At 40.1% G+C, this 22634-nt stretch overlaps 3 protein-coding genes across 5 annotated transcripts; all 3 read left to right on the top strand.

Annotated features, from left to right (window-relative positions):
- The first annotated feature begins 1167 nt into the window (after positions 1-1167).
- Positions 1168-11919, top strand: slc4a1b (solute carrier family 4 member 1b (Diego blood group)). Of its 2 annotated transcripts, XM_054769143.1 has the most exons (18): positions 1168-1334; positions 2375-2420; positions 2727-2895; positions 2978-3113; positions 6477-6549; positions 6804-6846; positions 6917-7101; positions 8474-8678; positions 8745-8948; positions 9018-9166; positions 9653-9847; positions 9917-10165; positions 10233-10322; positions 10542-10708; positions 10774-11015; positions 11096-11265; positions 11335-11508; positions 11585-11917. In XM_054769143.1, the coding sequence occupies exons 3-18, from the start codon at positions 2736-2738 to the stop codon at positions 11663-11665; spliced, it is 2523 nt and encodes an 840-aa protein (XP_054625118.1). In that variant the 5' UTR covers positions 1168-1334; positions 2375-2420; positions 2727-2735; the 3' UTR covers positions 11666-11917. The 2 variants fall into 2 exon arrangements, with proteins under 2 accessions (XP_054625118.1, XP_054625117.1); XM_054769142.1 differs by having other exon boundaries at positions 8474-8948; positions 11585-11919.
- A 333-nt stretch (positions 11920-12252) lies between these two features.
- LOC129177067 (nucleolar transcription factor 1-like) lies at positions 12253-17505 on the top strand. Of its 2 annotated transcripts, XM_054767789.1 has the most exons (16): positions 12253-12456; positions 12544-12719; positions 12934-13005; positions 13099-13254; positions 13322-13386; positions 13469-13556; positions 13923-13993; positions 14280-14421; positions 14487-14528; positions 14605-14673; positions 15299-15360; positions 15439-15625; positions 15709-15756; positions 16701-16769; positions 17070-17138; positions 17208-17501. In XM_054767789.1, the coding sequence occupies exons 1-16, from the start codon at positions 12447-12449 to the stop codon at positions 17250-17252; spliced, it is 1371 nt and encodes a 456-aa protein (XP_054623764.1). In that variant the 5' UTR covers positions 12253-12446; the 3' UTR covers positions 17253-17501. The 2 variants fall into 2 exon arrangements, with proteins under 2 accessions (XP_054623764.1, XP_054623765.1); XM_054767790.1 differs by lacking the exon at positions 16701-16769 and having other exon boundaries at positions 17208-17505.
- Positions 17506-18029: 524 nt separating this feature from the next.
- atxn7l3b (ataxin 7 like 3b) lies at positions 18030-22315 on the top strand. The gene is made up of 9 exons (XM_054767441.1): positions 18030-18135; positions 18582-18638; positions 18715-18841; positions 18911-19043; positions 19120-19291; positions 20959-21059; positions 21352-21374; positions 21465-21510; positions 21602-22315. Exons 3-9 carry the CDS (start codon positions 18791-18793, stop codon positions 21679-21681), a joined length of 606 nt encoding a protein of 201 aa, XP_054623416.1. The 5' UTR covers positions 18030-18135; positions 18582-18638; positions 18715-18790; the 3' UTR covers positions 21682-22315.
- Positions 22316-22634: the final 319 nt, after the last annotated feature.

Here is a 22634-nt window from a genome sequence, read left to right as displayed (position 1 = left end):
CTCCTTATTTGGAAGTGATTAGCTAGCAAACACTATCTGATAACACAGCACAAATGGACGCGAGGTCACCAACGCAGACGCCTGTCTAAACTGCAGTATGAACAAAACCAACACAAGACAACACAATGGAATACACAACTCACTGCACCACACAGACTACGTGGGTATCAATATAATGCCTACACAATAACATACATGCAATACTATACCTGCATCTACAACCCGCAAAGCATGCTGGGTATCCTCGTGCCCTGCTGGTACACAATGTTATTTTTCACTACCTCACATTGAAACTGCACTGTCGTTTCATTAAATATAAGACATTTGAGTAGTATGAGTTGAAGAATTTTGGCAATTTGGGTCGCCGCTTGTCATTAAGGGGTGATTGTTTGTCCCCCAGCCAAACCAGCTGACTACCACTGCTCGATACAACAGGAGAGTGCTGCTGTTTTTAAGGACCTACTTCAAAAACACTACTACAGAGATCCTTTGTATGACACGAATGCTTGACTGCTTTTGAGACCCGGCTGCATAAACGCTTGTCAAAGATCCTCTATATAACAAGAGTTCTATGCTGTTTTTAGGAACCCATTGCAAAAATGGTAGTCAAAGATACTCTATATAACAGGAGTCTTCTGTATTTCATCTAACCAAAATGCTTGCATCTTACTATTCGGGTTATAATGACCCAGTTTTTTCTATCACTGTTTTTTTTAAATCATGATGTTAATGCAAACTGTCTTTTACTTTTATTAGATGCTGCAGACCAATAATAAATAAGCTGCGGCCACTAATGGCCCCTGGTCCAGACTTTGGACACTCCTACCCCGAAACCCTGACCATAATTTGTTGGAGGCCACAGACATGAAAAAGTGCCCAAACGTAAAGAAAGACCCGCAAGTGAACTTCTCACCCTTGGATGATGCTGGGCTTTCACTTTGTGAAAATGGACAATGTGGAGGACGTTTCTACCATTGCAATTTTGAAGGTGAGCACGCAGACCCGACAGTGAAATCCAAGCCTTTGTTTTCCTCTAAACACAGACATTAAATGGGATAAAGATGCTGGTTGGTTAATGACATAGTGTGACTCCGTACATACCAAGTAGCTGTATATACTATCAATATTTTGGGTGCCATGGGATGTCAGACTGTGGATTTTGAGTGTGTATGGACTCTATGGGCACACACATACAGACAAGTCAGCGTATTTTGTACCACCCATCATCATCATCAGGCAGCATGCATCCATACATACATGCAAGCCATTTATAAAGTCACGTTTTTTTGACTTTCGAGGGTCAGTCGCTTCACACTGCTGCTTCACTCCAAGAGGTAAGTGTCACTCTTACTGCTTGAATGACAGCTGTGCAGTGGAGCTTACACTTTGCAGCACTTTTGTACAAAAATAATGCAGTGTGACAGTAAAAATAACAACAATAATAATGCTCACTTTATACTGGCACCATGTTGTTATTCCAATATAAATTTAACAATATGTTAATTTTTGTTTTTTGCAGTGAAATGGACTGCATCTTCCTGAAAGTTTCTAATATTTTAATTTTCTCCTCGTTAGAAATCCCTCTTTGGATGATGCCATGCATTTCCGTAGCACTAAAAAAGATACTAAAATATTACATCCATTTAAAAACAATTATTTAAAAGTATTTTTGGAATACTGTGTCTTTTACAAAATGAAAATGTAGGCTAAATCATACCATAATACTATATTATATAATATAATACTACTATAAATAAAATGCATTATAATTATTGTATTGTATAACTATTATTTTGTAGGTTTTTTTGGCGTGAATATTTAAATTAATTTTGCCACATTAGCGTTGAAAGTCATAATATGCACTAAATTGTGCAAAGTGGACAGTTTTTAAAACAAGTTAAATAGCAGAAAACTTTTGTTCCACCCTCACTGTTGTCACTGCTTGTGCATGTGTGCATTGTGACATTTACGTGGTCAAATGTGCACATTTTTGTTACGCATACTTGCATATATACACACACTGGCTCCACTCATACTATGCAACCTTAATTGTCCACCCCTTTGTTCATGTGTGTTTTGGAAATAAATAAGTGAGTTTCCACATACCACTTCAGTGTTCTGGTTCAATTTTGGATCAAATTAATGCATTACTGCATCTAAAAACAATGATTCTCTTTAAACATTGTCTCCTGCACAATTACAAAAGATAAAAAAATGAATCTAGATTATTGTAGCCGATGTAAAAGTTGGTTTAAAATACATGTTAATGGTACAGGTCCCATTTTAAATTTAATCAAAGTATGAAGTACGTCTATAAATATAGGCAACGATGATGACATGCTCTCTCGTTAATGTCTGATTTCAACTATTTCAGCCACCTGGAACATCACACACTCGCCAACCCCAGCACAGATTATCAGGTGAGGGACACACACATGCACACACACATACACACATACGTGCACACACTTCCAGCACGCGACACGTATTGACAGTCCAAACATGCCCAGAGTGAGCTTTGACTCCACACACCAGAGATTGTCACTGGGCCAAAGCCTGGAGTCTGCCTGTATGTTTAACTTTTAGACACAGGGCGTCACCAAAAGAATGCAGAACACATGTACAAAAAAATGTGAAGAAACTCATGAGGTGCCCATAAAGGTCCCCTTCATGTTCTTGTATGCCGTTGATGTCCATGTGAATACCCATGGCAGTCTTTCTTTTAGCTGAGCAAGATGATGAAGGACCACAAGGAGCAGACCTACTGGCAGGAGACAGGTCGATGGGAAGGCCACGAGGAGAGCTTTGACCCCCAGTCCGGGGTGTGGACGACTTCGCATGTCTCCTACCTCACCTTCAAGAGCCTGGTCCAGCTGCGACGCTCCATGAACACAGGTCATCCATTGGTTTAAAATAGGACACATTTCGACATACTTTGCACAGCAACCACGGTGATGTGATGTGTTTCTGCTTTCAGGTGTGATGCTTTTCAACAGTGAGGAGAAGACCTGGGCCAGCATGGGTGAGAAGATGGTCGCTGAGATGCTCAAACTGAAGCAGATCAGACCAGGAGACCAGGAGGGGGTGATGAAATCCCTCCTCCAGAACCGCAGGTAATATTTATCTCAGTATTTCATCTCATGTTATCTCATTCAAGCTCATTCTACATTCTACACTCCATTTTACCTCGTCTCACATCTTTTCTTCTCATCGGTGCTCATCTGACAGATAATTATAGACTCTATAATAAAATTGTGAATTTCCTTACTTATGGCACGAATAAAGGGCTGCCTTATGCACTCCTGATCAAAATTTAAGAACCGTTGAAAAATTGCAAGAATGTACATTTTGCGCTGTTGGATTTTAATGAGGTTCTAATTAGAGCTTCAAAATGCACAAAGAAGAAATCGGAGTGAGACAATTTTATTTTTGAGTAAGTAATTTATTGCAAACAACCATGAAAGTCAAATAGGCTAATCAAACGTTTAACACCACAGCCTTTAAAAGCCAAAATCTAGGCAAAAATGTGGATTCAATGTCATTTCATTTTCTGTCAGGTATTCACACTGTCATGATCACTTGATGGCAAAAGAAAAAAGATTTCTCTCTTTGAACGTGGTCAGATTGTTGAGCTGCATAAGCAAGGCCTCTTGCAGTGCGCCATTGCTGCTGAGGTTGGATGCAATAAGCCAGTCATTACTTTTCAAAGATTCTGAGGGTCATGGAACGAAAAAGTCAAGTGGTAGACCCAAAAAAATGTCACCGGCCCTTAGCCAGAAGATCCGATTGGCTGTCCATCAAGACACGGGACGATCTTGGTATCGTGCCGAGTGCATTCCAATAACTATCAGACAGCATCTGCGAGAGAAGGGTTTTAAAAACAAAACACCTCTTCAATTGCCTCATCTCCTTGAACACCACAATATTGGCCCTTTGGAATTTGCACGAGAGCGCCAAACATGGGACATTGAAATGTGGAAGAAAGTTTAATTCCCTGATGAGAAAAAATGCAACCTTGAGTATCCCTTGAGTATGGAATGACAAGGAGATCCCACCTGAGATATTTTCCACATGTCACGGTGGAGGGGACGCCATCATGGTCTGGGATGCTTTTTCCTTCAATTGAACAATGGAGCTTTAGGTTGTGCAGGGGTGTCAAATGGCAGCTGACTATGTGACTGACGACTGTGTGGTAATGACTGGGTTTTTCAACAGGACAATGTTGCACTTCACTGACAAACGACTTCTTCCGGAGGGATGACGTTACTCTTGTGACGGTCACCTGCTGCTGCGCCCTGTTCTCTCGCTCTCTCTCTTCCACAGCTGGGCGTGCAGCAGGAGCGGGGACAACTGGACACACATGCAAGTGATCCTTCCCCCTACTTAACACAGAGTAGGGGCAGCTGTGAGACGCCGGTTCCTTCCATGACAACACAGACAACGCACTCGCGGCTTGTCATAATCGCTCAAGCTCTTCAAGATTCGGCGTCTCCACAGCTGGGGTGTTCCAGTTGTCCCTTGTCCTGTCCTTTGTAAGTTTTGTGTTAAGGACCTTTTTCCTGGGGCACCGCAAGCTGCGGACCCCAGCGCTTACCTTTGTGATTACCTCCACCCTGAAAGCCAATTAAAGAACTGTCATCAGCTCACCTTGCCTCCGCATTCTGTGGTCCTCCGCACACGCAAGCGTAACAACTTTTGTACCATCCTGCGTCTTCCCTGATCTAAATCCCATAGAGAACATTGGGGGATCGATGACAAAAGAAGTTGACAAAAATGGACATCAGTTCCAGACAGTTGATGCCCTCCATGAAGTCATCCTCACCATCTGGAGCAACATTCCCACTAGCCTCCTGGAAACACTGGCATCAACCCATGCCCAAAATGTTTGAGGTGATTAACAAGAACACCGCAGCTACTCATTACTAAGTCCTTATTTGAACATTTTACTTTGTATTTCTTTTTAGGGGGTTTTGGGTTTTTTTGAGCTATGGTCTTTTGATCAGCTGATGAACAGTCAGCTGATTACTCAAATTACTCAGTTTTTTTTTGTCTCACTCCCATTTCTTCTTTTTGCATTTTGAAGCTGTACTTCCTTAAAGGAAAACGTCCCTTTTCTAGAATGTTGCCCATCATCCACAATCCTTACATGGGAAACATGAACGCATGTCTTTCCCTTTTCTGTGCATTCTAAAGTGAGAAAAACAGCTAGCACGAGGCAGCTAACAATGCACATAATGGGAAGCACCTATTCCGTCTATAAAGCCCTCTAAAAATAACTAAAAAAAAACGGCAACAATGTTCCGTTTACAGTGTTTTAGTGTGACCTGCACATTAATATTTTTCAATATTTAGAATGCACAGAAAAGAGAAAGACGTGTGCTCATTTCTCACGTAAGGACTGTGGATGATGGGCAAAATAAATTAAAAAAAAAGTCAGGTTTTCCTTTAAGATCCAAAAGTGCAAAATGTAAATTCATTACATTTTTCAATCGGTCTTCAAATTTTGATCACAAGTGTATGAATTTGTACCTCTTACTATGAAATCTCACCTCATATAATCTCATCTCTTACCACGTACCACAGGAATTAATAACGCTTATCAAGTTTTATCTGTTTTCACGCTGTCTTATCTCATCACACCTTTTTTCATATTTATGCCAGACTCCAGATTTTTTCATTTCCTTACAGTGGATGTCATCTTTGTCTATAGCTCATGTTATCTCATCTCATCTCTCAGTTAGAGTCAAAGAGTCTAAGACTTTATCTTGGTTCATCCCATCTACAGTACCTGCATTGTGAATTTCGCTACTGTGGGACAAATTATTGAAGTATTTCTATATTTTCGCTTATCTGAAGTCATTTCACATGTTCTTATCCTGCAGGTAGACGCCAAAGCACATTTGCAAATGCCCTTACTGTGGGAGTAATAAAGGGTTACCCTTGTCAGGTTTTGTGTTTAGGTATATTTTATTATCTCCTCTCATGCTAACTCATCTCATTTTATTTGTTCTCATGTTGCAGCAACACTCTAAAACATAGTCTATTTCCTTACTGTGGGACGAAGCAGTTATTTTTCCATATCTATTTATACACGTCATCTCATCTTATATATCTCACGACGTCATAATTGTTGCCCAAACACTTTTGTGAATGTCCTTAACGTGGGAATACTATAAAGGTAACCTTATTTTTCTTTTATATCTCATCTCATCTCTTCTCATGCCTGGAGGTAGAGTCCAAACCATCATCGCAAATGTACTTACTGCAGGAGTAATAAATGCTTACCATATTTAGTTATACATTTCATCTCATGTTATCTCATTTCATCTCATTTAATCCCATCTCTTGTCCAAACAATGTTATGATTTGTTGGGACTGTGGGATTTCTAAATAGTAACCTATTTATTTGTCATCACATCTCATCTTAACCTCAATGACATACATGTAGGCCCTCACATTCTCATTCGTCCCTCCAGTCAACAAGTTGATCCTGAGAGTCAAGCCTTGACCGATGGAGTGGATCTACGCAGATTTTCAGTCAAGGAAAGGGTGAGGGTTTCTTTTTAGTTTTTTTGTGGTTTTTTTGCATCCTGTACTCCTGATGTGTCTTTCTCATGTATACACCTTCCTTAAGTGGACTGTAGACCTCCTTCAAGGTTCCTGATGTCAAATCCTGCAAGAGGCTCTTTCTTGTTGACATTTTGTGAACTTTGACCTGCTGACAGACCAAAAAGTCCCTAAAAGCAATCTCATCAGTGGACTCTGATTGATCTGTTGTTAATCAATGTTTCTGTGTTGTGCAGAGGGATGAATGTGACCGTGTGGAGGCCTCCATGGTGTTAGTAGGTGGGCAACCTTCACTGTAGGACACTGTATGTCAGTGCATCCATGAAAATGATATGCTGGTTTGATGCAGGAGCTTTGGACTTCCTGGAAAAGCCTGTGGTTGTGTTTGTGCGTCTGAAAGAAGCGACGCCGCTCGACTCCACCTTGGAGGCTCCGGAACCTCTGCGCTTTGTCTTTGTGCTGATTGGGCCGAGCAATGCTGACATGGATTACCACGAGACTGGACGAGCCATGGCGGCGCTAATGGCTGATAAAGTAAGTTGGCCAAAACATGTCCAGTAAATGCTCAAAATCTCGCCTCTATACTCTCCGGGTGCGTGGTAAGATTGGGTGGTACTGCAAATTATGGTATTAATATGATACCAAGTCCCCGCGACCCTAATGAGGAGACGCATCATCGACAATGGATGGATGGATGGATGAAGGATACCAAGTCAACACAGGGCCAGGGCCAATACAATACTGATACCGATACTTTTTACTTGAAATTATTCAAGATCCTTGAATGAGTTGGTGATTTTTACTTTTATTGATCAAGATTTTAGGCATAATTTTTTATCAGCATAATGTTTCCGAAACAATTTAGCAATGTATAAGTATAACAGTATAAAACAGTGTAACCATATCAACAAAATAATACAATTATTCCCATAGCATACAATCGTTTGAGCAATAGTAAACAAAAGCAAACACTACTATTAGCTCTCATTCAAATCCTTTGGGTTTTTCCCCTCAAACTCCTCCAGTGTCCATGAACTTTTTCCCCGAGGTGAGTTTTTGTTTGTAAACAATATAATAATATAAAGAATGTAAAAATGTGAGCAAAAAAATCATAGACATTTGTCAAAATGACAAGAAATGAATTTTTTTTTATCACACTTGTATCAATCTGATGACACTGATACAATACTTGGTATCGACAAAATATTGCAATCATACAGTTAAGCACTTGTATGATTTATTACAATATGATACTTGGATCGATCTGCCCACCCCTCGTGCATGGTCTAAAAAAATAACCTACGAGTTAAAAACCTGATGTAGTTGTACTTGATTCAAGATTCAAGAGAGTTTTATTGTCATGTGCATGGTAAAACAGCAGTTATCTTCTTATTCTGTTCTCTTATTCTGTTCATTCTCCCAAGAAAAGAAAGAAAACACAAGAAAGAATAAGAACATAAGAAACATAAACACATAAACATATATACCAATAAATTAAGCAACAAAAACAGAAGAGACATTAATACAATAAATAATACAAATAAATAAATAAATAGAGTGCTATGAGTGTGTGCTTGTGTTGCGTGTGGCGTGTGTGAGTGCTTCGTTGAGAACCTGATGTAGTTGTACTTGATGTAGATGTAGTTGTTATGAACTCCACAAAATAGCAGTATCTGCATTACTAGCCAGCAGCTTTATTTACCTCTGCATGCACTTTAAAGTGTTGCTACTCAGCTGTTGGTGTGAAACTCACGTGTTACACTTGTACTGTTGTTTACAATGAACTAATCAGCACTGGCTGAGCAGTTAGCTGCAGTTAGCATTGGCTCTTTTGCTGTTAAAGCATTTATCATATTATACTTTTAAAAACCTTCAGTGTTGACATAGTTCCTTGTCTCTCCACAAGGTGTTCAACCAGGCGGCATTGCGAGCTAAAAATCTGCGAAGCCTAATCGACGCTATGGGCGACTTCATGGACTGCAGCATTGTCATCCCACCCACTGAGATCCAAAGTGAAGCCATGCTCAGCTCCATCATAAACTTCCAGAAGAAGTTACTCCAGGAGAGATTCCACTCATCTGAATCCATGCTGGACAGCAAGCCTCGCCAGGGTATGGCTGCATTAACTACCATCTACGGACAAAAGCATCCACCTAATAAAGATTTCTTTCCTGCAGTTTCCTTCTGTACCGGAACTCCGCCTGAAGATCCTCTGGCCCGCACGGGTCGACCCTTTGGTGGGATGATTCGAGACGTTAAAAGACGCTACCAGTACTACAAGAGTGACATTAAAGATGCTCTCAACGCTCAGGTTCTTGCTGCCATCATCTTCATCTATTTTGCAGCGCTCTCTCCTGCCATCACCTTCGGTGGTCTCCTAGGTGATTAGACATTGTACCAAGACAGTAGCGCATGCAATGGCTTTCAACTATCATGTTTTTCTCTTTTAGCTGACAAGGTAGAGAACATGATGGGCGTTCCGGAGCTTCTCATCTCAACAAGCATCCAGGGCATCATTTTCTGCTTTGTTGCTGCCCAGCCTGTGCTTGTCATTGGCTTTTCTGGTCCTCTGTTAGTATTTGAAGAGGCCTTCTATGCTGTGAGTAAAACAGATGATTCGACAATCTGTAGAATGTTCTATAACATGAGAGTTCTTGATTGATATTACTGCCCCTTTTCCATTGCATGGTACCTTCTCAGTCCTGCTCTACTTACTCCTGACACTTTTCCATTGGCAAGAGCAGGTATTATCAGGTACTATTTGTAGTACAAACAAGATGAACACAGGCTAATGTTAGCTGTTGCTGTGCCACAACTCTGGATACTGCAGTATTATTCACCATAGTCTCTGCTTTGCTGCAGCCCTCAGTCAAAATGTGGAAAATTTGTCTTCTAATATATGTTAGATGTTGCTGTTCCTTCGCTGTGGAAACTGCAGTATTATACGCCGCAGTCTCCACTTTGCTGCAAAACTCCAGTTTCTCACTACCCTAACTCTCTTCTTGGATAAAACTGGTTCTCTGAGATAGTTTAATTGTCATACGTTTTTGAGGACACAAATTTCTTGGCATGCCCTTTCACACAGTTCTGCAAGTCCCAGGACATTGAGTACATTGTCGGGCGAGTGTGGGTGGGTGTGTGGCTGGTCATCATCGTGGTGATCATTGTAGCCTGCGAGGGAAGCTTCCTGGTGCGCTTCATCTCCCGCTTCACCCAGGAGATATTCTCCATCCTCATCTCCATCATCTTCATCTACGAAACCTTTGCCAAGCTCGCAAGGGTAATCATTCAATCATCCGTCATCCATAAAATCCGTTTCAAAAATGTGAGAACTCTCCCACTTCTGCAGATCTTCAAGGCCCACCCGCTGATACTGAATTACGAACATCTGAATGAGTCAATAGAAAACCCCTGGCGCCCAAGGGTGGAACAAACGATCATGTACGACAACGACACTGGCAACGCCACCATTATCGTCAACACTATTAAGCCACCTTACCCCAACACGGCTCTGCTGTCCATGTGCCTCATGTTTGGCTGTTTCTTTATCGCCTACTTCCTGCGCCAGTTCAAGAACGGCACCTTTCTGCCTGGAAAAGTAAGTAGAAATGCAAAATCATGTATTTGTTTAAGTCGTGACTCACTACATTGAATTGCTCCTACAGGTCAGACGTTTAATAGGTGACTTTGGTGTGCCCATTGCCATTTTCCTCATGATTGTCGTAGACTACAGCATTGACGACACCTACACTCAGGTTAGCCAAGAACTTTACCATATAACCTCAGATAACGGCCAACTATGTTGAAAAAGAAACACATCCGCATGGTCTTGTGGCCGTGAAGCAAGTAGTACAGTAGAAGTCATATCTTAATCAACATAATGCCTCAAGTTTCACTATTTGATGATGTTTTAGATCAACTTATCTAAGCATAGCCTGGCTAAAACGCCTAAATCAAACTAATTGTATGTGTAGAAACTAGTGGTCCCTAAAGGTCTGATGGTGTCCAATCCGGCCAAAAGAGGTTGGCTCATCAATCCATTTGGAGAGCGCACCCCCTTCCCTGTATGGATGATGTTTGCATGCTGTGTCCCGGCCTTGCTCGTGTTCATCCTCATCTTCCTGGAGTCACAAATCACAACGTATGTCCTCATATCTCATAGAAAGCTCATGGTTCAGGTGTACCTAATTATGTGTTCCCCGACAGCTTGATCGTGAGCAAACCTGAGAGGAAGATGGTCAAAGGCTCCGGGTTCCACTTTGACCTCCTCATCCTGGTGGGCATGGGTGGCATCAGCGCAATATTTGGCGTGCCGTGGCTCAGCGCCGCCACTGTGCGCTCCGTCACGCACGCCAATGCCCTCACAGTCATGAGCAAAGGGCCCAAACCTGTGATCGAGAGAGTGCTGGAGCAGAGGATCAGTGGCATTGTGGTAGCTCTGCTGGTTGGTATGTACCAGTACCAGTACAGTATATCATCAGGTCATTGTGTCTGAACTGGTGCTTTAGCCGAGTATGTTTGTGTTAAGGTCTGTCCATTCTGATGGAGCCCATCCTCAAGATGATCCCCATGTCGGCCTTGTTTGGGATCTTTCTTTACATGGGAGTTACATCACTAAACGGCATCCAGCTGTGGGACCGGATGCTGCTTCTCTTAATTCCTAAGAAATACCATCCAGATGAGCCGTATGCTACCAGAGTAAGAGCCACTGTGACAACTTTGCAGAAACTGTCAAGATTCAGGGTTTAATGTTGCAATGTTACACAGGTGAGCACCGGCAGAATGCACTTGTTCACGGGCATCCAGATTGTGTGCCTTGCTGTTTTGTGGATTGTCAAGTCCAGTCCAGCGTCCCTTGCACTTCCATTCATTCTCATTCTTACCATTCCCTTACGCATGATCATGACCGGGCGTCTCTTCACTGAGCTGGAGATGAAATGCGTAAGCAGCAGTATGTGGATACAGTATACTCTTTTTAGCGCCAAACACTTACTTCACTTGTCTGTTTTTTTTGTAGTTGGATGCTGACGATGCTAAAGTGACGTTTGAGGAGGAGCCGGGACAAGACGTATACTGGGAAACACAGATGCCATTGTAGACTGCCACAATAATAAAAACAAACGTTACTATGTTTAAATATGACAGAATTAAAGAGTGCAATTAGTTTTTCCATTGAAAAGTGGGTCCAGATTATTTTTTAACATTAAATGTAATTTCTATATGGCCAATATTTTAATGTTGTCTCAAAAGGTCCACTATTAGTAATATTAGTAATTTACGCAATTGTGAAAACAACATAATATACAAAAGACATGTGATGTCTTGTTTTTTTAAACATTGACAATACATTAAATGTTAATTTCCAAATATTGTCTGTGTCTTTTTCTAATTTACCTGGTCTTCTTTATGTGAGAAATCCATCCATCCATTTTCTTCCGCTTACGTGCAAACATATTTAAAAATATGGTGGGGATGACAAGATTTTCTTCAAAAGACGTCATCATACACGACGAAATGTGACGTTCATCAACAATATTCTAATTAATCAGCTTGTGTTTGGTGTATTTTAACGTGACTAACATACCTCCTTACAATAGATGGCGCTGTTGACTGCTTGTCTCACATAATGAAGAACCCTTTACTCGTACATGATTGGCTGAGCTAACCGGAAGTCCGTGTCCACTATACACAGACTAGCCCGCACGTTTCCTACTGAGTGGACTCCTTGTGTTGTACTCTTTGATATGGTGGTTTAAAACAAACTTTGAGAACAACAGGTGGATAACTGCACTTTTTTTTTTTTTACCTGAAAGTGTTGACACGTTAAACTAACGTTGTGGAGGGCTCCTCTGTGTTGTTTTACTGTGAATGAAGCCCAAATGAACACTGGTAGGTACACTTGAATAACCTACAGTTGTACCCTATTATGACGTTAAAGTAATGTAACACGCATTTTCTTTACTTTCTATCATGAAGCGTGGACAAAGGAAAACCTCCAGAAGCTTCTGGCTGCTATGAAAACAAACATCTCCGAGCATGATCGGATGAGCGCATTTTACGAAGTAGTAAAGACGCTAGACTGGGAGAAGGTGGCGTTCCCTCCATTTTCACCGAGAGATTGTCAAGAAAAGTGGAAAATTGTGTCGCAGAAGGTGACCCGAATTAATGTCTATTATTATTTAACTTCTCCCTTCAAGTGTTTTCCATTATGAATTATTGTTACTGGTTATTGTTGGGATGTAGTTTTATTAGCTAACGGTCCATGGTCTTTTGCGTTTGAGGTATCTTTGCCGTCATGTTGTGTTTTCCTGTTAAATTCTTTCCTTTCAAGTGAAACTCTAAGTGTCGCATTCCCTTCTTTTTCAGATGCGTAAATTTCGAACTCTCACAGAGCTTGTTGATGAAGCTGCAGATGAACTTTCAAATCCAACCATAAAGGTAAAATGCATCATGAGGTGGAGCGCTCAAAACATGTTGTAGGCTGAAAGCTGGCCACTAAGTAGACCTAATGTTTGCACTCTGTCTTTGCAGTTAGATCCAGACCCCCCAAAGAGACCCGGTCCTCCAAACTGCATCTTTTACAAAGAGAACATGGATAAATACCATGAGCAGAACCCAGGACTCAATCGCCAGAAGCTCTTTTCATTAATAGTAAACAAGTACAAGGCTCTGACAGATGAAGAGAAGGTGGACATCATCTCTTATTCTGTATTCTTAAATGAAACATCAATGACTATTTTTCCCTAAATCTCAGGCTCCATATGTGGAGAAATACCAGCGAGCGCTAGAAGAATACAATAAAAAGATTGTAGAATTAAGGTATTTAAATGAACACGGTCATGAAATGTAAATGATTATAAAAAATTAAAAACAAATCAAATGAATACTTTTTGTGTTGCAGGAAGGAGTCTATTACTAAAAATAGTAATATTACAGGTGGCCAGCAGGGGGTGGAAAAGAAGAAGCGCAATTTCACAGAAGCCCCAAAAGTAAGTTTGGGACACACTTGTCATAGTTTCTATACGAATTAAACGGAATGTATAACAATTAGCTGGTCAGTAGTTAGTTTGTATCCTGCCCTTTGCAATTTCAGCCATTTTAGAGTGCCCTTGAGTGACCGGAAAGGTGCCTAATAAATAAAATACATTATTTTTATCGCTTAGTCCCCGAAATGTAATCCAAAAGTATTCTTTTGAAACATAAATGTCCGTTTAATCAGGGAAATTTAAAGAAATGTACCCAGAATTAATCAGAAATGTAATGCTATATTTTTAAGGGGATTGATACAATCAGTAATAACAACACACACACTTTCTTTGTTCATGTTTAAGTCGAATGCCTATCTTTGTTGCCAGGGGAAACGAGGTCGTTGGAAAAAAAGCTTAGAAGAATCTACAGGAGACGCCCTTCCTGCCAAGCCACCTACGTGAGACACTCACTCTGACATATTGATAAATTTATTTTTAAAAATCATAAAATTACAACAAAATACCCCAAAGGATATGGGCCAAAATGAAAGTAAATAAATAAATGCTGTTTATTTAATTAAATAAATTAAAAAGGTCATGAACTATTTACATTGCCCATGAAATGAATCAATTATTGAACAATTCTTTCATATTTTCAGGTTTTATATTTAATTTCGACACATTAATGAATGCAGCATACTAAAAGTAATGGTGAGTTCAAGCGTTCTTATATGTTCTGTTTAGGAGCGGTTATAGTCTGTTCTGCAAAGAGCAGCTGGCCTCCATGGATGGCGTGGCCAAAAAACACTACGTGAGCACATGGGCCAAACGATGGCGCAAGTTGAGCGACAATGAGAAAAATAGCTACAGTACACGCTGTAAAAAGGTATCCATTTTCTATATAGAGAATGCTCGTCAACTTGAATATCGTTAAATGTTTTGTTTTTGCAGATGAAGAAAGATTACGCAGTGAAGCTGAACGAGTATCTGTCAGTGAGTCGTTTTCGCGTCTCCAAATCTGAGCTACAGCTGCAAGTTTCTGTGTCAATTTCATGTTTGTGTTCTCCAGACTTTGGACAGGGACGAGCAGCTGAGGATTACGGATGAGAATGGCATCAAAAGACCAAAATCTGTAAAGGTCAGGAACTCCATTTGTGCACTTTTTGTTTTGCTCATTCAGTTTTTCAAATAATTTTGGCTGTGTTGAAGGAATATACCTGTAGGTGAAATTTGCAAGGGGATATTGATTTTAAAGCATTTTAGAGCTGTCATTTCTGTTCCTTAAATTATCCTATAGCCTATAATGAGAAAGCTAATCAAAAAGTGACAACTTTGTTTCTTGTGACAAAAAAATTCCTATTGAAAATGCCATTTTTGATCCCACATTTATCTTAAATTAAAGCAAACGTAATCTTTTATGTTAAGACTTCTACAACTGGCCTCCTATTTTTCATTTTTATATTTGTCCATCAGATGGCACTACTTTTACTCATTCAAAGCATGCAGCAAAATATCAGTATAGAAATAAGTGTGTCTCTGTTTTGTTTGTGAATTTGTGCAGAACAGCACAAAATACTGGCCTTTAAAGGGTTAAAGTCTCCAAAATATAATTTATATATATATGTGTATTCCAAGCTGAAGTAGTTTTAAAACATTGACTTGTGTAAATTGGAAAAAACTAATATTTTTGCAGCAGTTATTTTTGGTCATTATGGAAAAAATGACCTTTAAAGAGTTAACTATGTTGGTTTTATGCCGTGCAGAACACTAAAGTGCGACTAAAGTCTGTGAAGAAATACCACGGTGAGCCGAAGAAGCCATTGTGGTAAGGAAAAAAAGAAATGATAGTAAAATATTGTAAGTGGCCCTTCTGCAGACCCTTGAGTTATCTCCTCTTTGACAGGTCAGGAAACAGCATTTTCTGCAAAGAGCACATGGAGCAAATGGAGGAGATCCCCAATCCTATGGAGCGCTTCATCCAAGTCAGCCGCATGTGGAATCAGCTCAGCAACAGTGAAAAGAGTCGCTACAATAGCAAAGTAAAAGAAAATGTTAGGAAATATGCTACGGAGCTGCAAAAGTGGTTTATGGTAAAAAAAACAAGTAAAAAGACACACTGCTATTGAGATGTTTTTTCAAAAGGTTTACATTGAATCTCCTTTTTACTTTGCAGACACTGCCAGCAGAAGAACAGGATGACTACTGTGCATCTAACTCAAGTGTGAGCTCTCTTTACAGTTCAGTTACTGTAAATGCTCCATTAATATATATTAGTAGCTTAGAGCGCTCTTATTTTGAAGGCCGAAAGTGTTTTTTGAGGGTTGAGAAGATGTCTTGACTGTTGCTTAACCAGACTACCTGTGCACATGAATAAACTTACCTCCTTTAGCCGTAGCTCCCCTCCTTTTATTTACACCGAACGTCCTCATCAGCGGGCATCTTGAAACCCTCGGTTACATTAAATGACGTCTGTCTCATGCCATTCTTATTTCTACACCATGAATCCGGAGGTGTTCAATAATTTTGATCGTGCACACTCCTTTGCGTGATATCACTGTGTTGCAAATGTTGCACTGAGCCGACCACTTTGTTTTTGTTTTTTTTTATGAATGTAAGGCAGACTTCATAGTCGTTTCTTCTTCGTTGGTGCTCGCCGTCTCTTTGTGGGTGTTTGCGGCTATTTCCTCCGGTTGGTGAAGTGGGCATAGAAACTAGGAATCGAAATTCAAAAAATGTGAACGATCCCAAGAGAATCGCAATGTTAGTCGCGGTTCTCATCGATGCTGAAGACGCTATGCCCCAACCCTACACAGCAGCAACAGAACCAATGTAATTGTGGTAAGGAGCAAACTACATTATTACCACAAGTGTAACATGCATGAGTTTCACACCAACAGCAGCAACATTTCAAAGCACACACACGGGTAGATAAAGTTGCTGTATGCGCACCTCTTCTGATACCGCAGCTTCATGTGGAGTTCATAAAAACTACATCAGGAGGTTGCCTACAGCCAGAGTTGTTGATGCCATTGCTAATTAGAGAACCCCGCAGTGACCATAAGAGACTCGACTGATAACTTAAGAGGCGTTCATTGGAGCATTTACGGTATTTATGATTTTTTTTCCAGTATTTTCTCACATGTCAAATGTTTGTATCTGTTGCAGAAATGTTATTATCTCAATATGGATGTATCAAATAATGACACGGAGGAACCAAGCTTGCATAGACCATCAGTGAGTATCCCGCACATTAAAGATGGGATTCTACCGGATTAGCGCGAATAGAAGTAGACGGATTTTCCCTTTTAAGCAGGAAAATTACGTCTCATTTTATACTCAGGGGGGCATGTAAGCCCACAGCTTGAACCGAACGACTTCTCCCCAAGCTAGTCAGAGCTTTTCTTCCTGTCACTCACACTTTTGTCTTTAAAAGTATATTTCCAAAAATGGGTTTGATAAAGAGGGACCGTCTTATATTTGGGCCCATACGGTACTATACACACAAATATAGTTCGTTTGCTCCATGTCTAACAGGATTCAGAAGATGAGGACATGGAGGTGAGCAGCAGTGATGAAGATGAAAGATATCGAGATGACGACGAGGTCAGAATTATAAAACACTGATTTATATTGTTGTTAGTGCTGTCCATTTAAAACGTGTCGTGTTCACAGGAGGAGGAGGACGACATCGGTGACACCACCTTTGATATGTTTTAGATATACAGTACCTGTATATAAATTCTCTGTAGTAAAACTACAATTTTATGTTGTACCTGTATTTACATGTGTATTGTTAAAAAGTAACTAATGATCGTCTTACGGAGATTTTTGTTGTATGTATAAAGTAGTACCTACAGCCCAGTTCACCTTTTGTGCTTCTGATTTTTAACATTGCATTTTTATTTTCAATCACTTGAGAAATGGAAATGATTTTTTTTTGTTATGCAAAAACATAAATATTTTGTAAACTATTTTTTAAAAGTGTTTTTATGTAGATACTTTGTGCCAAAATTAAATCAACATAAGCCTATTAACAATTTCTTATTTGATTAACTTGTGAATCATAACCTAAAATAATTGTATGGAGCCTGATGACCGATTGACCGATTTGTCTTTTATTTCATGACGCCACAGCACATTAAAAAGCAGCATACTGTAGTTCAATACAATGATTTCAGATTACATCTCATTTAATTAATGCACTATTTAAAAAAATATGTAATTAGCTTAGTATCTATTTAATGTGGAACAAAAACTCCATAGCATCATGTATTTATTATTGGCATGATTCCCGATTACATTAGACAATTTGAATAATTAATGGGAAATGTAATAAATTATTCTGCATTTGAACTAATTCATAATTTAATGTGTTCATTTCGCTTTATATTTTTCTTAGTTTATTTTTGGTCACACAATTCATGTTAATGTGAAAGTTATTGATTATAAAGACATGTCTAAGTATTAAATGAATTCCAAGTTGCACCAGTGACGCGCTGAGCAAAGCGACCGAAGAGAGAAGGTGGGAACCACACGTTTTTCCCCGATCGATTGCTTCTGTCTGATCTCAGAAGTTAAAGATGGATGCCTGCCGCAATTGGTAAATAAACGCAATTAGACATTTATCGCCGTCGAGATTTGCCGTGTTCTTAACTGCCGATGGTTAAAATCGACGGTGAGATTCTTGACTTGTCATCGGTTCGTTTTGACGGACTGTGGGGAGACTACAAGAGCCGCATTGCAGCGGTGTTGCGCTTCGGGGACGAACCTCCTCTTCGCCGGGGTCGATTGGCTTCCTTTCAACGGCGAAAAAAAAATCATTCAAGGCAGCTTTAAACGCGCTCATTCACAACCTAATTCTTAATGGTAACATGCGGTGTGTTGCTAGTGTGGATATTAGCATGCTGTTAGCCTGGTTAGCTTGCCGCCTTGCTGAAACCATCCAGCCTTTCTTTGTTTTGTTCCTGCAGCTTTTTTGGGGCGGGGGGGTGATGCATTCAAAGTGAAAAACAAAGTGATCCTAACTAACGTCTTGTTTATCCACAGTTTATAGACTCTGGAAGCGAAAGAGAGAGAACCTTGGTTGTGTTCTAACGTGCATTTGTGAGTAGCTTCACCACATTCATTCATGTCATTGAGAACCACTGTGATTTAAAAGTGTCAACACTATTCGCTGCAGCCCTGTTTTTTTGGCCGAGGCTTGCTGAGCTACAGCATGACCACAGCAGTGACTGCTCATCTGGTAGTTTTGGCAAATGAAAATGGAGGAGGTTTCAATGTCCAGCCTGGACAACAGCAAGCTGGAGGTGCAGTAGATAAAATATGCGCAGTCTATATGTAAAAGACTGTCATGTGACTTGGTGCCTTCCTGCCAGGGTCTAGCTCAGGACATCCTGTCTGACCTGGTGGAGGATGCATGCTTGGGCCTCTGCTTCGAGGTCCACCGGGCTGTCAAGCAGGGCTACTTCTTCCTGGATGACACGGACCAAGAAAGCATGAGGGACTTTGGTAAGAACACACATCTTTTATTTACAACAACTTGCCACACTGATGACTCACTGTGCTGACTGTCCTTTGGTCAAAGAAATTGTGGACCAGCCGGGTTTGGATGTGTTCGGCCAGGTGTACAACCAGTGGAAGAACAAAGAGTGTGTGTGTCCCAACTGCAGCAGGAGTATCGCCGCATCGCGCTTTGCTCCGCACCTGGAGAAATGTCTCGGGATGGGACGCAACAGCAGCCGCATAGCCAACCGCAGGTATGAGACAGAGAGCACACACCACATTGCAGCAAACATTTTATTATATTTTCTCAAGAGACAATATTATAAAAATGTAAACTTGGATATAACTTGGAGTAGTAAGTGTGTAGCTTGTATATACTGTATTTACTATGCACCAAAAATGGCACAACACACAGCCATTATTGTCTAAATTACTGACGCCGCAAGTGAGTAGCAAGATAATTGTCTTGCCCACAGTCAGGCATGGTGATAGTAGTGTCATGAATGCATGAGTGCTGCCAGCATTGGGTGAGCTGCAGTTCACTGAGGGAAAACGTGAATTCCAAAATGTACTGTGACATTGTGAAGCATAGTGCCATCCCCTCAACAGTTTTCCAACATGACAAGGAGCCCAAACACACCTCCTATGATAATCAAGTGCTGGCGAAGCTGAAGGAGATGGAATGGAGCTGGAGTCTCCTCCAGACCTGAACCCAACTGAGTACCTGTGGGGCATACTCGAGTGGAAGGGAGGTGGAGGAGTGCAAGGTGTCTAACATCCAGCAGCTCCACCAGTGATGTCATCATGGATAAGTGGCAGATGATTCTAGTAACAACCTGTGCAGCTCTGGTGAATTCCATGCCCAAGAGGCTTAAGGCTAGGCCCGATAACAATGGCGCACACACTAAATATTAACAAGGACACAAATTAGACAATTTGTTCACTGTGAGGTCTTTGGTGTTTCATCTTTGCTTCAGTAAACCACACCATGCTTGACTATACACAAGGCACAGTGTATAATAACCCTATACTGCTATACAAGATGTACAGTAACCCCTCATTTATAATTGTCGATTGTTTCCAGACCAGACCATGATAATTGAATTTCCACAATGTTGGTTCCCTTGTTTATAAATAGAATATTTTCATAGCCATAGTATAGAAAACCTGTTTACAACCTTCTAAATATGTTTAACATTATTAGAGCCCTCTAGACAAGAAATAACACCCCTATAGTCACCTTTGCACTCTTATTACCCAATATAGTAGACATACCTGTAATAAGAGTAAGAAATTTAAGACATAAAAAAATAAGACTGTGGCTCATGTGTTGCTATAAATGTGTTCCCTAGAGGAGCTTGGTGGCGGGCGGACAGAAGGTGATATCTGTGATCAGAGTTGATTTTTAACTTGTCATGGGTTACTGCAGCAAGAGTAGCCCGTATTTTTTAATAGGGATTTTTATTAGGGATTATTGTGCCTGTTGTGAGATAATCCAAACCTGCAATAAAAGCCTGTTGTTCCGGCAGTCAAGTCTGCCATTTGTGTAGCTCACCGAACATTACAGAAACATTACTGACACCTAGTGACCAGTGCAGAAAACTACATATCATTCACATGTTCATTTGTTCATTTTGCCATTTTTATGCTTGAAAATGCTTCATTTAGAATAAATATATAACATTTGCTCCAATATGGATATTTGTGACTAGTGATAGGCCATATTTAGCCACAAAACGGTATGATTTTTAAATGTATATATTTTTGAAAAGCCGTGATGGAGTGAAGCCGTGAAATTGGAACCACAAAGTAGCGACGGACGACTATACAGTCATTTCTGCTCAGAATGTTTTTTTTTTTTCATTTGTAATTTTAACAGCTCCTTTCCATGAGTAACCCCGAGTCATTGTTTGTGTCACAGAATAGTGACTGGTAATAACACCAACAACAAGTCCGAAAGCGACCAAGAAGACAATGATGACGTCAACGATAACGACTGGTCTTATGGGGCGGAAAAGAAAGGTGGTTTGTTTGTTTGTTTCCCCTTTGTCTACATTATTCACCCAAATATAAGACCACTCCTCTTTCTTAAGGCCTGTTTTTGGAAAAATGTTTAAAAACGACAAGCACGAGTGACCGGAATAAAAATGGTGACTCACTTGCTGTAGAAGTTGATTGACGCCACCTGTTGTTTTGCATGTATAAATCTCTAGAACTTTTTCTTCTAGGGGAAAAATACCGTCTCATATTTGGGTCAATATTAATGCACTTGTAACTTTAAATCTATGTCTTTTTTTCCCCCCTCAATTTACAGCCAAGAAAAGGAAATCTGATAAGGTACTTTTACATTTTTTTGTCATTTTTATTAATAATGTTTTTAATTGTTACTGTTCAGTTTTTTGTAATGTTTTTTTTTTTCACCTCCAGAATCCAAACTCGCCCAGAAGATCCAAATCATTCAAGCATAAGAGCAGTAAGTAAAAACGAGGTTGTAATTAAACAAGTTTATGATTGAATTAAATGACAGTATTGATGAAACTCTGCCTCCTCTGCTTCTTCAATAGGTATGATGGGCCCCCGGCGTCGTATGGACAACCAGGAAAGCCCACGCATGCTGATGAAAGATGAGACGTTCCCTCAATGACACACACACAGATCAACAGTACTTTAATCATGTGAAAATGTTGGTGTTATTGGTGACTTTTTCTGCAGATTCTGACCTCTCACTTTATACTTGACCCATTTTTGTTTTTAATTCCCCCCCCCCCCCCCCCCCCCAAAAAAAAAAATCATACAGACACTGGCATTTTAGTTCACTCGGTGTCCCAGCATTGTTATGAGAGGACAAGAATCATTACAAAAGCGAGCGCTTTTGTATTTCATTGCTTTTTTGTTTAAAAAAGAGAATCTAATTTTTGATATCTAAGGGTCCTATTAGGTTTCAGACAATCATTATAAGAAATGGTTTGTCTCTGTTGTTTTTACATCCAATTATCAGTGTGTTTGTGTTTGCGAGAGTTATCATTCACCAGTGAGTGATTTAATCTAGTTGTACAAGCGGTTATTTGCTGCACAATGCAGGTGTTTTTTTTAATTTTTATTTTTCTTTAGGACGGTGGCAAAAATGTCTTCGTGTTTACATTGTAAAAGGGTTACACAAATCCTCAGTGTGATGTGATAGTGTAAATATTTCAGTAGTTCAATTGCTGCTATCGGGCTCAGTTTCTTTTATCTGTCTAGCGTAATAATAAATGATTTGTTACATGTCTTCTTTTTTGTATGGCTACAACTTTAATCACCTTAATGCAGTGTCAAGGCTGCAAAAGGGTCACAGTGTTGCTGCGTAGGCGCTAACAACCAACAGGGGCTGCTGTTGGACCTATAAATACAGAGTGAAGCTTGTACAGTAGTATTGTTATAAAAACAACACCAGAAGAATTACTTTGTAATTTTTATTTTATTTCCTACCAAAAGTGATCAGAATCAGGTACCAGGTGAATGAAAAAACCAAATGAAAAAAAATAATGTACCTGTTTTTTTTTTTTAATCTATTGTTTTGCCATTGACTTCTAAAACTATTGAATCAGTTATGCTGCA

This window comes from Dunckerocampus dactyliophorus, chromosome 2 (genome assembly GCF_027744805.1).
Source record: "Dunckerocampus dactyliophorus isolate RoL2022-P2 chromosome 2, RoL_Ddac_1.1, whole genome shotgun sequence".
NCBI lineage: Eukaryota > Metazoa > Chordata > Actinopteri > Syngnathiformes > Syngnathidae > Dunckerocampus > Dunckerocampus dactyliophorus.
This window is presented reverse-complemented; position numbering and strand designations above follow the sequence as displayed.

Bases quoted from the DNA above. Each gene is read 5' to 3' on its own strand.
- atxn7l3b (XM_054767441.1), top strand. From the start codon at position 18,791: ATGAAAATGGAGGAGGTTTCAATGTCCAGCCTGGACAACAGCAAGCTG. The intron at 19,292-20,958 runs GTATGAGACAGA...TTTGTGTCACAG, and splicing joins AGCCGCATAGCCAACCGCAG to AATAGTGACTGGTAATAACA. The intron at 21,511-21,601 runs GTAAGTAAAAAC...CTTCTTCAATAG, and splicing joins ATCATTCAAGCATAAGAGCA to GTATGATGGGCCCCCGGCGT.
- LOC129177067 (XM_054767789.1), top strand. The intron at 12,720-12,933 runs GTGACCCGAATT...CTTCTTTTTCAG, and splicing joins GGAAAATTGTGTCGCAGAAG to ATGCGTAAATTTCGAACTCT. The intron at 14,674-15,298 runs GTCAGGAACTCC...TATGCCGTGCAG, and splicing joins AAAGACCAAAATCTGTAAAG to AACACTAAAGTGCGACTAAA.
- slc4a1b (XM_054769142.1), top strand. From the start codon at position 2,736: ATGATGAAGGACCACAAGGAGCAGACCTACTGGCAGGAGACAGGTCGA. The intron at 6,550-6,803 runs GTGAGGGTTTCT...TGTGTTGTGCAG, and splicing joins GATTTTCAGTCAAGGAAAGG to AGGGATGAATGTGACCGTGT. The intron at 9,848-9,916 runs GTAATCATTCAA...CCACTTCTGCAG, and splicing joins CCTTTGCCAAGCTCGCAAGG to ATCTTCAAGGCCCACCCGCT.